This window comes from Pristis pectinata, chromosome 29 (assembly GCF_009764475.1).
Source record: "Pristis pectinata isolate sPriPec2 chromosome 29, sPriPec2.1.pri, whole genome shotgun sequence".
Taxonomy (NCBI): Eukaryota; Metazoa; Chordata; class Chondrichthyes; order Rhinopristiformes; family Pristidae; genus Pristis; species Pristis pectinata.
Genome location: NC_067433.1, coordinates 7,138,554 through 7,151,698, shown reverse-complemented (window position 1 = coordinate 7,151,698; position 13,145 = coordinate 7,138,554). Strand labels below are relative to the sequence as shown.

The following is a 13,145-nucleotide window of genomic DNA, read 5'->3' as shown; positions in this document are numbered from 1 at the left end:
TGAACAAATAGTTTGGCAATAATAGCAGGGACGTGCTTAATGTGCAAAGAAAGATTAAGCTTTTTTCAGACTTGGCGGACTCACCCGAGCAAATAACACTGACGTCACTTTCATGCGAGCAACTGATTCGATCCCAGGGTGAAATGGGACAATCCCACAATCGGGACTCGAATCCCTGGCACATGTATTTCTCGTTCCACACTGGACCGGTTCCCTTCCCGAAGTGAGCTCTTCCTTGGATTCCCGCTACTGTTCCGCACTTCAGGTGCGCGCAAACCACCGCAGCGTCTTCCCAGTCGAAGTATCTGTCACAGACTGTCCCCCATTGCTGCCGCTGGCGAATTTCGAGACGACCGGAACATCGGGAGTCCACAGACACCAGTCTGAGATCTCTGCTTTCTAAACAGTGGTAATAAATACAGTGGCCCATCATAAACCGAATGTCATGAACGCATTAACTGGCACAGATCCGATGAGAAGGTGCTTTTAGCGCTTAATCACATCTTCGTACAGGGAAAGAAAATATTATCCCATTACAAATATTGCTATCACAAATCTACATCGTCATGAATTCTTAGAGAGATACAACACAGAGGAAGGCCGTTCGGCCCACTAAGTCGGCGCCGACCATCAAACACCTCTCAGCAATGATTCTATGTTCACAGTTGTCTATTCTCCCCACATTCTCATCAATTCAACGCAGATTCCACCACTCACCTACACCGTAGGGGCAATTTACAGCGGCCAATTGACCTCCTAATCCCTACTTCTTGGAATGTAGCTGCGATTTTCCAACAATTCAGGGAGAAAGAAAGCAAGCTACTGTAACTATCCCCTTCCGAAGTCGTACCTGAACAAATCACTCCAATGTCTTGTTGGTGGCTGCAACCAGGTGGTCCAATAACGGGTCCTGATCCTTCTCCAAATTGAGCATTAATCTGCGCTTCCATTGCAGAGCCGCAGTTCAGTGCTTTACAAGTGAAGTCCAGACTCGATAAGTGCCACGATCCAAGGCCGCAGACAGTCCTCCAAGAACCATTCGCATAAATCTCCAGCCTCCCGTCACAAGCACTGTTTCCATTCACCAGGCGAGGTGCGATGGTTCCTGTGAAAAGGATTTTATAAACCGAAAGTGTTTAAGTTAGACCTTACGAATTTGAGATTTTGCATAGAAATTTATAAGTAAACCGAACATGTATACACCAATCCGAATTATAAGCAAGAGTAGGTCATTCGGCCCTTCCAGCTAACTCCAGCTTTCAATAATCCAAATTCCACATTCACTTCTTGTCGTGGAACGCTTTCACCCCTATTCTTTTCATATACGAGGACATACAGATCCCTCTGCACCTCCGAGTCGGATAATTAGGTGCTATTCCTCCAGTTTACGTTCAATATCATTGGAAGAGTGGAGGCGTTCAAGGGCAGAGACGTTGCAGTGAACGTGGGATGGACAATCATTCTCTATACTTGGTCCATTTCTCAAGGCTGTAACATGCAAGTGGAACATAAGGAAGCCGCTCAGTGGAAAGAGCAGCAAATGTTAAACCCACGTCAACTCAGATCGTTTCCAATTTTCTTTTTACTTAAGGACTTACAATGGAATACAGTTGAGTATTCTATACCTCAGCTGTATTTCACATGTCTATTTCACAGTGTCTCCAAATGACTAGATTGCAAAATGCCATCTAAGAGAAACTCTGCAGTTAATTAGATGAATATTTGGCACCAGTCATCAAACACTTACCACTAATCCCATTTCTTTCTTCTCTCATCATTCCCGCACCCCCAGTTTCTGCTACTCAGCTGCAAACGAGGGGAAATATAACATGGCCAATTAACATACCTGACACCACGTTTTTGGAATGTGGAAACACCCGAAGTAAACCTGATGTTCACTGTGAGAACAGACGGTGCTGGAGATCAAGACTGAACACGGGACTCGGGCGTTGTGAGGCATCGGCTGTCCTCCCTGCGTCGCGATGCTGCCCAATCAAATTCGTTATTTTTCTCAAACGCTAAGCTATTGATCCTGCGTGGAATAGTGTCTCCAGGGAGAGGTTTTACATGATAGTTTTGTTTTATACTTCGTCAACTTCGGCGCCATATAAAACATTTAAAACTACACGTTGATTACAATCTCTATCTGTATTGAGCCAGCCAAATGTTTAGACATTTTTGACCGATTCCCTGACGCTCCGTATTTTGTACCTGAACAGATCACACCAAGATCCCGTTGATGTCCGCAACCGGGTGGGCCGATAACTGGACCCGCTCCTTCTCCAAAGTGAGCATCAGGTGGCGGCACAGCTCCAGAGCCACAACCCAATTCCTGACAAACAACATTAGCAGCCGTTAAGGCCCAGGAATCGTCACTGCAAATTGTCCTCCAAGTTAGATTGTCGTAAATTTCCAGTCTCCCTGCACAAGGACTGTTCCCATTCACTAATCTGGGTTTGACCTGCCCTGTGAATCAGACGTAAACACGAATTTTAAGATGCCTTATATTGAAATACCATAATCATACAAAGAATTATTCTTATCGGTAGTGTACAGTCAGTTAGATGAGGCGTGCCCTAAATGCTCTGGTTTTCATGGGTGTACACGAGAAAGGACATGTTGATGTGCTGAATTTCTGCTTGATGCATGTGTAGCTCATGGACTTCATTTTCTTAAGGCATGAAAATCTACTGCTTATTGTTTCGTTGAACATTTAATGCAGTGGGGATCATCTACAAATGAATTCCACCCAAATTCCATGCGACTAGAATAACAGTGTAAGGTCAGGTTAACATGATTAAATATTGGCTGGGCATCAGTGGACAGCAAAAGTTTAAAGTGACTTTCCAGTGTGACCATTGATGCAAAATATTACGTCATAGAGATTCGCCATGGAAAACTATTGATCATCATTGATAAGAAAAGTTATTCTCACAAAAGGAAAGGGGAATTACGAAGTTTCTGAATGACTGCCCATTGGCTCGTCATTAAAATGAGGAAGACTGTGATATAATTCATAACATAATAACATGAGATCAGAATGGTTTTGCTGTTGGCAAATGCATCTTCCACAGGTAAGGAAGACGGCCTGCATTTTGTGGGAATGAACCGACATAATGAGTATAACCTGGGTAAAGGAGCCAGAGTCTCTACAGATAGAAGTAAATAATCTCTATAACTAGACACTAATGTGCCTAAGTTTATAAAATATAATTAAATTACTTATCTTACATTGTAGAACAACAACTAAAAACCAACCAACCACCCAACCATAGTTCTCCAAAAAAAGGCTGGTATGATAATGAAAACGAGAAGATATCTCGTAAACAGTGTTGAAGATTATTGAGATATTGGACAGGGTAAGTCTGAGAAAAGATGCTTCATCAGCTAACTTAAACTAAGCTGAGTCGCATAAACATAGGAAGTCATTATTTTCCTGTTAAGAATGTCAGCAGAAAAGCGATGGTTAGACTGTGGAATACACGGCTGCAAAGAATATTTAGAGCCATTATCATCGTTTGCTTTAATGAAGTTAACATGGCTAACATTTGAATAATAAAAGTTTGTAGATAGAAGAGATGGGGGACGAAATACTTTATACTTTACATTATTTTTGTTTCAGAACCCTGTTTTTCATGCAGTGTACGGCATCTCTCCAGACTTCGGCGTTGGTATGTGCACACTACGTGCAAATCCGGTATTTATATTATTTTCCTAATTCCTCTTGATAGGGGTTAATATACCTCCTTCTGGAACTGCAGTATGTATCCACAAAACGCTGTTCGATTTGGCGTTCAGGATGTTAAATGTGAGGGGGGAGGGGTGTTTGAGCATTGTGTGACTGGGATGCAAAAGCGGGGGTGATGGCGAAACCATTTACTTTCCGCCTTTCCAAACTCTGGAGGTCGTGGGTCAGTAGTGTTGAAGCAGACATTCCTGTGGTTAGAGCAAACAGTAACCGCACAACATGGGATGTGGAAGAAATGTATGATTAGTTTATATCTATGGACTGTTGGGAAATTAGATTACTTTTGTTCCCAGTGGTGAACATTGATGCCTATAGAGCTGTACAGAAAAGAGTAGAATATTGAATCACATGCTCAATTTATCCATTGTTGGAGCTAAAGAAAGTTTAGCTCGTCAGAAGAGGCGACACTCGAGAAGCAAAAGTGAGATGAATAGACTATTCCTTGTCGTCAAAGCTGTACAAAGCCAAACTTCGAAACTAGGAATGGATCAGCTACATTAAATCAGTGGAGTTTTAATTAAATGAATCTACCACAAAAGACACCTTGCTGATGTTTGGGCAATGTACACGTAGTTATGGAATCAATAGTCAAATTGATTTTCATTTGGTACACAATTTTTCAATAAAATCAAGTAGATTTTATTTGGTTTACCTGCGCAGATGACGCCGGCTTCTCTGTCGTGGGACAGAGAATAATGACCCCATGGATATGATTCACAGTTCCGCAGAGCAGTCTCGTTCCCCCCGCACTTCATAGCCCCGGTAACAATGGGCCCTGACCCTTCCTCAAAGTAAGAACTGGCTGGCGCTGCCAGAGCGAGACCGCAGCCCAGCTTCGACACACCACAGCGGCGTCCGGCAGGTCCCAAAGGCCATCATTCACCGTTCCCCAGCTCCCCTTGTACTGAATCTCCAGTCTCCCGGCGCATCGACTCCCTCCATTCGCGAGTCTCAGCTGAACGCTTTCTGTTACACATCAGAAAATAAAAGTCACCCGGCCAGTCTTTTAGACTTGTTATCGAGAGCACTGACAGTCCCAACAGTTCGCATGAAGTCAATCGGCAGAGAATAAAGCCTTCGGCTCATCCTGTCAATGCCGATCATCTGCTACCCATCAGTGATCCTACTTACCAGCACTTGCCTGTAGCCTGCAATACGTTGGCATTGCAAATGCTCGATTAGACTTTATAAATGCTGCGAGAGTTTCGCAAACGCAGCACCAGGCATCAACAGAAACAGATCTCTAGTACGACCATGCCATTCGGATCTCGGCACGTAGTAGTCAAGTGAGCAGTGACAACTGCCTTGGGTATGGTAGTACTGACAGCGAAACCCATTATCGCTCTCTCGCCCTTCAGTGACCCCACTGACTGGCACCATCAATGAAGACCGCAAGTGGAGCTGAAAAATCATCAGTAAAATTATGAGAACTTCCCACCCTCATCGAAATGTAAATTACCTGAAAGGTCAGCCTGGGAGACCACATTCCTGCCTGTAATGAGAAAAATAGAATTAGAGCCCGTTGTGTGTGAGGGTAGTGTGGGGAGGAGGGTGGTTTCATGTAATAAATCAAGAGAAGCCTCAAACGAGCTTAACTGAGGTGAGAAATATCCAGACACATTGCAGAAAGGATGATAGCAGTCACTATGACTGCATCTTTGTTTTTCATTGATGACCTGTCTCTGAGGACTTCACTGAGGCAAACGAAGTTTAACTTTGTATTATTTATATGCACCAGAGGTTCTTCAGCTTGCTATTGGCAGAAGGGCGCATTTCCTCCTTGTGACCTGCACTAGGACTTTGATTCTTTCTTGAATTTTCGAAGGACGATATCACAAGCTGAAACACTGTGTGTGGGCAGTATTTGTTAAAAGGACTAAAGGAAGTTCGGCTATTTCCCTGGGATATAACCGGGATACCCATCTAATCTCTATTAATACTAGGAGCTTTGGAGAGCCAGGATGCCTTCTGAAGACATTGATGATGGGCTCCATCTTTAATTCTCAGCAGTCCTGATGTTGATATCTCGACCCAAAACGTCAACAATTCCCTTCTCTCCACTGGTCCCACTCGACCCGCTTGAATTCTCCAGTGGGATATATGCTTTATATGTTGATGGCTCTCTTACTGAGGGGTTGACCGCACTCTGATTTCAATGTTGTTTTTGAAATTCCTCAGTAAAACCAAGTGAAATGAACCGTTTGCCAAGAACTCTCATACTACCATAGTCTATTCTGGCAGTAGATCAGCAGAATTCCGCCGTGGCAAATTTCCATCATCATGTGTCTCCCGACGATCTACAGAGATATTATATACTCCAACATGTAGGGCTACAGGTGGTATTAAACCGATTACAACTGATCTAAGCCATTAATTGAAATGCTGCTTTTTTCTGTTAACATCGATGATATTTTAAGATCAAAACTGAAGAGCAGTTTGACGATTCCAGAGCAGAGATTTAAAAACCCAAATGAGATTCATGGTGGCAAGCATTATGTTTCATGAGATGTAATCAAAGGGATGAGAAAGTGAAAGGTTACATGCAAAAAATTTAATTTAATAACAGTTTCTTCGTCGGTCTGCCAAAAAAATAAAAAAATTACACTGTATCATGTGAAAATTATTGGCAATTATTTGACTCTTGATATATTCGAGAGCAGATAAATAGCTGTAACATATACTTGTTGATAACACATTTCAGTCATGCGAACCCAAACAACTGTAAACAACTTGCTGCTATCTGAATTAGCAACACCACCAAAATAGTCCGACATGACCGTTTATTCACGATACCCATACGAATTCTTCTAGTTTGATGACAAAATGGGTATGGGAATGCAAATAAAGTGTGTTACCGAGAGGAACCAAAGTAAAGCATTTGCTATGAATGGCAATAGATCATATGAAACAACCATTTTCCTTTCCTTCAATTAACTTACTGCTGAGCTTTATATATCAGAATTTTTCGCACTAGTCTATGGTCTGAATCATAATTCTGGATGAATTAATTAAAATACTTTGCATTGATTGGAGACACCCAAGTCATCAGGAGCAAAACGTTTTGTATGCACCGAGAATCATAACATGCAAAGAACGGAGGCTGCATTTTAATCAATAAAGCACCCGGTAAGATTAATTGCAATAATCGTCCTGAAAATAGACAATTAATCTATTCAAATACTAATGAAACAGTGGGAGATCTAGTGTTATCACTTGGCGAGAATATTGCATACGGAAGGACGCTGCAAAACTGGTCCTAACGTATTATTCATAGTTTGTATAAAGTAGCAGAAAAATGAAAAGAAACTTTGAAAGATTCATTTCCAATTAATAATAAATACAAATGTTTTACAATATTGAGTAAAGTGAGACTGTTCATAATTTGAAGATTATTTCTTCCTGGGAGTTAGTGTTTAATGGCACATGGTCCCAAGATTCTACAACTATGCCTTTCTATATGCAATTAATAATTCGACTGCTGATCATTACAAGCTGAAACTATATCATTATGATTAAATTTAAATCTACGATAATCAAGTACTAGACCAAACCCCTAACAGCGACCAAAACACTAAAAATTTTGTTAATTTTTCACACAGCACTTATACCCAGCAACTTCAGGGAATTATGTGCTTTGCTAGTGTAGTTTAAGCTAGGAACAAATATTAATAAATTCTTCACTCGAAGCGGGAAATTCATGCTCCATCTTTAAAAAAATCTAAATTTGCCAAAATATACACATTGATAAATCTGAGATTTAGGCAAATCACATCCATATTGAATTCATAGCATATCACATAAAGGGCAAAGTCTGAATGAAATATGACTATTTGCTTTAAAGTGATATTAACTGGGAGGTATTTACTGCAACTGAATCCAGGAATAAAGTTTACCTTTCTTTTTCCATTTTATGAATTATCAGAGCCGTTTCTTAAATTAACTACAAAACGGTGTCACTTTTCGATACAAAAAAGAAAGGCCAAGGAAACAATCGGCAAACGCACAAATTAAACTGATCGCAGAAGAGGCTGTTTCCTTAAAAATAAACCGGTGCCTGTAATTGAAATGAAGAAATATATTCAAACATTGTCTGGAATTGGCGGAGAAATAACCACAGCCATTGACAGATTTTTCAAACAAAAGTGTAATGTAGTAGGAAGTAAACTGAATGTACTCCTGTATCTCAACAGAGATTTCTTCACATTTTTCGGGTGTGGGAGAAAACTCCGATGTCACCTGAAGGTACTCGTATTTTTGTTTTAACAAGAGAATTAGGAAGATTAAAGGTAAAAGTACATACTTCTGAAGCCATTCGATTTATAAATTGCTTCCTTTTTTAATATGCTTAATAATTTGCAAAAATACAAATAACTTGCTGTATCTGCAAATATAGGATTATAATATCCAAACCGTATTTTGGGAGACATATGGAAGGTTAGTTACGGCTTCTCTTTAAGCCGGCCTCAATTTTCTATTGCGAGTGATTAGAACTTAAATCCGAACACAAACCTCCGAAGCTGAGAAACTGAACTGAATTATCGGCTGATAAAAGACAGTGAACAGCAAGTGCAAGAGGATTCAGAAACAACGCGATGTATCTCAGTAAACACCACAGAGAATTTGCGGAATATTTAGGAGTACTTGGAAGGAAAGTAAGAATTCAGTTCCCATATAAACCTAAACGCTAAATGATGTTTCTACTATATGAAACAAGTGGACGAAAAATTTAATATGTTCGAATATCTCATTCGATTCTACATCAACAGAACGGGGAATGTGAAGATATGCTTATTGAAATAATTATTGCATGTCTCTGCACAATAAAAGTTTCCTATAAAAATGCAAGTTCATATATTGTAAGGAAACGAACAGTCAGTGCATTTTTGCAACTTCAGCATAATTATTCAAAAATGAAATTAAGATTATATTCCATGGTTGGATAATATAAGTAACTAAGCCTTTAAAATCTTTGCCCAGCAGTATAACATTCAATGCAACATTTCACATCGTTCTGTTTGCTGCATCAGCTGTCACTGATCAGTATCAGCGGCAGGAATTTTTGTGCGGGTTCATTCGGCAGCAGGTGCAGCTCTGATTGATGTTTCACACCCACCGATTTCAGATATTCCGGGCTCGGATACATTCTATTCTCAGAGGCTCAGAAATATTAATGGGTTAGAAATATAAATAAAATGTTCTCGGTCTTCACGATTGTCACGATGAACACCATTAAACGATGCGCTCTCAACTGTCTTGGTGCGGTAAGTATCTTCATCACCCTCTGACACAAAATCTGACCAGGGAATATTAACTTAGCAATGAAATATAAGTAATATAAACACTCTGGCAGAAATGTCACCGACTTAAATGAAGAAATTATTCTAGTAGGATGCGGTTGAAGGTAAAATCAATATTGCCAACAAATGTGATAATGAAACATCACAAAAAAATAAATATTTAATATTCGATTTGCGTGGTCATAAATTTTCGAATCTGAAAAAATGTAATCAAATTTCGAAAGCATTCTGCTCCACTGTTTTTGTCTAATATTTAAAAGCACCGACCAAATCTACCCACTGCATTTTCAGCTTCAGTCTCCTCTTTCTGCGTCAAATTCATAAGTCAAATTCACATCGCCCGCCATAACCATAACTTCCACATTACGCTATTGAAGTTCAACGGAAGAACATTTACATTTCTTACTATCCCACTCTATTGAGAAATACGTAAGAAATCGAGTTGGTAAATTTGATTAATAATCAGAATATCAGTCATTAAAGAATACTTTCCATAGTCACAGAACTCACAATGCTAAATCTGCAGACTGATAATTTGTACATCACACCGTTGAACATGAAGTAAAGTATAGTTACTTGTCATACTACCCACTGAATTGCGTGATAAATATACACACATACGGAACACTAAATGTTAATAATGATCAGAATATCGGCAGAAAAACGAATATTTTCCAAGGTCGCAAAACTCACAGTTCCAAATCTGCAGAAGAAATTGTATCAATAAGTAACTTCGTAGCATCGCAGCATTTGGTCGGGTGTTGGAATCTGAATATTTCGGTGACGGTGAATAATCTGTTCCAAACCTTTTAGAACCCCAGTACTGTTGCCAGTTGATGCTCTAACATTGGTTCTCTTTCACTGAGTGGTTGTTCACATCCCAAGTAACCAGCAGACACTGCTTCTGAGCTACAATCTGGTGCAAATGCACCAATCAGAAGAAACCTGTCCATAAATGGAAACAATCAGTTCATCCTTTGATAAAAGGTGGTTGGGCAAGATGTAGGGCTGGTGAGGTCACATTTACTGTCGATCCCTGGACGGGCTCTCAAGAGACGAGCTTCCTGGGCCATGGCAATGACATTTTGGATTCAACTAACGTTGCTTTGCATCTGAAGGGTGAAGGTTTGCAGCTTTCCGCCCCGGAAGAAGAGGGCTCGGACATCAGGGAACCAGATCAGTTTGAACACGGCGCTTTCGTGACCACCATAACTATTCGTTTGTTTTTCCAAATAACAGTCCAGACCTTATCGACTGCGAAAGGTAATAACCAATCGGCTTCTGTTAGAGCAATGAGCTATATTGTCACAGAATCTGACAACACAGGAGGTGCCTCAACCTTCCGCTGTGCGCTGCTGGCGCTCGCAAAGTCCGCGCTTACTTCAGCAACTTGCCGGATTCACACGTTCTGTCCAAGTGCATGCCCAATTGCCAATTTTTTTTCTGTTGGTTTTAACACAGATGAGAAGGAACCTGTCCATATCTTTAACAATTCTGAGAATATTCGAGGATGGCATAAGTAGCATTTTTGGGATGTGGGGAGTCAAGTGTTGCAAGATTGTGCAGGAGAGTGGACCTGATGACAAAGTTCCGATCTATAATAATATTGAGTGGAAGAGCAGATTCGGGATCCACTATCTATCTAACTATCTATCTATCTATCTATCTATCTATCTATCTATCTATCTATCTATCTATCTATCTATCTATCTATCTATCTATCTATCTATCTATCTATCTATCTATCTATCTATCTATCTATCTATCTATCTATCTATCTATCTATCTATCTATCTATCTATCTATCTATCTATCTATCTATCTATCTATCTCTAACATTTATCTACCTCTCTATCGATCCATCTACATTTCTAACCAATGTCTGAATTTTCTCTCTCTTTCGATCTACCTCGTGATATCTTGTCTCTGTGTTTGTAGACGGAGGGGTGCGATTCACTGTCCTCAGCGTTGTTGATTCATTTGATAGGTGTTACATTTCACAGGATGCATTATAAAATTATGCGCCCAAAAATAACCATGACTATTATCACTACTGGATTAAGGCCACATTTATGTATCGCAATCCCCACTGTATTTTCTTACCCTTTCCCGCAATTGCAACCTGCACATGAACCACATTGTATGTTCTGAATTGGCTGAATTTCCCCATTTTCATCAGAGGTGTAGTGCGCTTTCAAGGTCAGTACATGGGCTGAACATTCTGTTGTCATTGCCCTTGATTGTATTGATTTCAATAAGCGGAAGCACCTGTGCTTTGCTGCAAGGAACTGTACACACTTCACGCCCACAAATTTTACTTGCTGTTTTTATATCATTTGAAGAAATATGATGAGACATTCTATTAAGCTTTAGAAAAGGAACATTGCCGGTGGGAACATTTATTGGAAATTACATTCAGGAAAAAAGAACATTGTTGAGGAGAGGTTTCGTGTATCCCACGTAAACTGCCAGGAGAGTGTCTCAATGACCCCATGTCTCTATGATGCCGAGTTTCGCAGCTTCCGCTCTGCATCTCTCATGCAACCTGTAGAATTCCCAATACCTCTCATTTCATCTTTCCCCTTCTCGCCATTTGGGGACTTAAAAGCTCGTTTTAAATTTACGGTTCATGATGTCATTTCCTCTTAGTTGGAGAATCCAAACCTTGACTAGGTGATCTGTTGACAGATCACTTCCGGTCTAAGAGCACGAGAAGAGAGGGGGAATAATTGTTGCCATGGTAAATTATCACGTGAAATTTTTCAGTGCAAGGATAAGACACAGCGAAGGACACAACTTGACGACTTCAGCCTAAGCCTGAATTAAAGAACTTTAGTTGGTTTACTGCAGCTGATAACGCGGCAAACCACACTGACCACTAACTGATGTAAAAGCAAATGATAATTTCCCACTCACGGACTAAACATCAGTCAGTTTTATGTTTGAACAAACTAGATAAATTCACTCTCCGCTCTATCCGCACAGCGGTGCCTCTTTTCCCGCATTCAAATGTTTATCAGATCACCTCTCAATTTCATCTGTCCCAGAGGAAGAATCATAGATTCTTCAGGCACCATCCCCGTCCTTTATACTTCCCAAAATATTCAATCTGTGCACAATGTAACAACGCAGGCAAATGGGTCGACAACTTGGCAGGCACGGACGAGATGGGCAGAAGAATATATTCCGTCCTTTATAGCTCTGCATTGCTTTGTAAAAATGACTCTATGAGTCTAATAGTCCTGTTCTGTCGGAATCAGTTTATGAAAGCTCATAACAACGTTCTTATGTTTTACCATCATACCAAAGGGCAGTTAGAGAAGGGCAATAAATGTTGACGTCGCCGATGATGCCCACAGCCTTGATCTTGTACTCTTTGTTTCTGTTTAGAAATCTCACGACCTCTGTGCCACTTAATTGTTTTCATAATCTGCTGATCTTGAACACAAACGCCTTCCCCCACCCCCCGAGATCAGTTACCTCCCACCAACATTCTCCCCACCTCTGCGACACTGAAAACTTCCACAGTTTCCAAATTTCTGTCCCGACGGCCCAATTTTCATCACGGGCGTCCAATCATTTTGAACCTCATTTCCTCAGCAGGACGGTGTGACAGCCGTCCCTGTCCCTTCGCCACGCTGAACAACGTCTTTAACACCATTCCCTTTCTCGAAATCAAACGTCGACCTCTGAGGGCGTTCACGGGACCAGCTATAAACAGCCCTTTGTGGGATACGTTGATCAATCGTTTCTCAGTCCTACCTGCACCACAGCCAACCGCACCCTACCTCCCATCCCCAGAACCACTCCCCCAACCGCAACTATGGGTATTGGTATTGTTCTTTTCTTGTCACTTGTACCGAGGTACATGTCTTGCAAACCGGTCGTACAGGTCAATTGATTACACAGAGCAGTTACATTGCAGATTGTTAGGCTGCTTCATGTTTTCCCACATAACCCTGTGACTTCATTACATTTGCTCTCAATTTTCATCCAGCGCTCACTTTCACATCCTCCTCCTCTGATCAACCCCCTTCCCTTTCTTCCGTGACAACGTCATCGATGAACGCCATTCCTGTATCCCCTTCGCTCTAAGTCCA

General features: G+C 40.9%; 1 protein-coding gene across 1 annotated transcript; it reads right to left on the bottom strand.

Annotated features, from left to right (window-relative positions):
• Positions 1-223: 223 nt before the first annotated feature.
• Positions 224-4,503, bottom strand: LOC127584163 (deleted in malignant brain tumors 1 protein-like; the record flags this gene model as incomplete). The annotated part of the gene is made up of 4 exons (XM_052040743.1): positions 4,401-4,503; positions 2,212-2,466; positions 851-1,105; positions 224-399 (listed from the first exon to the last, which is right to left on the bottom strand). Coding segments are annotated over exons 1-4 (789 nt in total), but the record flags the coding sequence as incomplete, so codon positions are not given.
• Between the last annotated feature and the right edge of the window lie 8,642 nt (positions 4,504-13,145).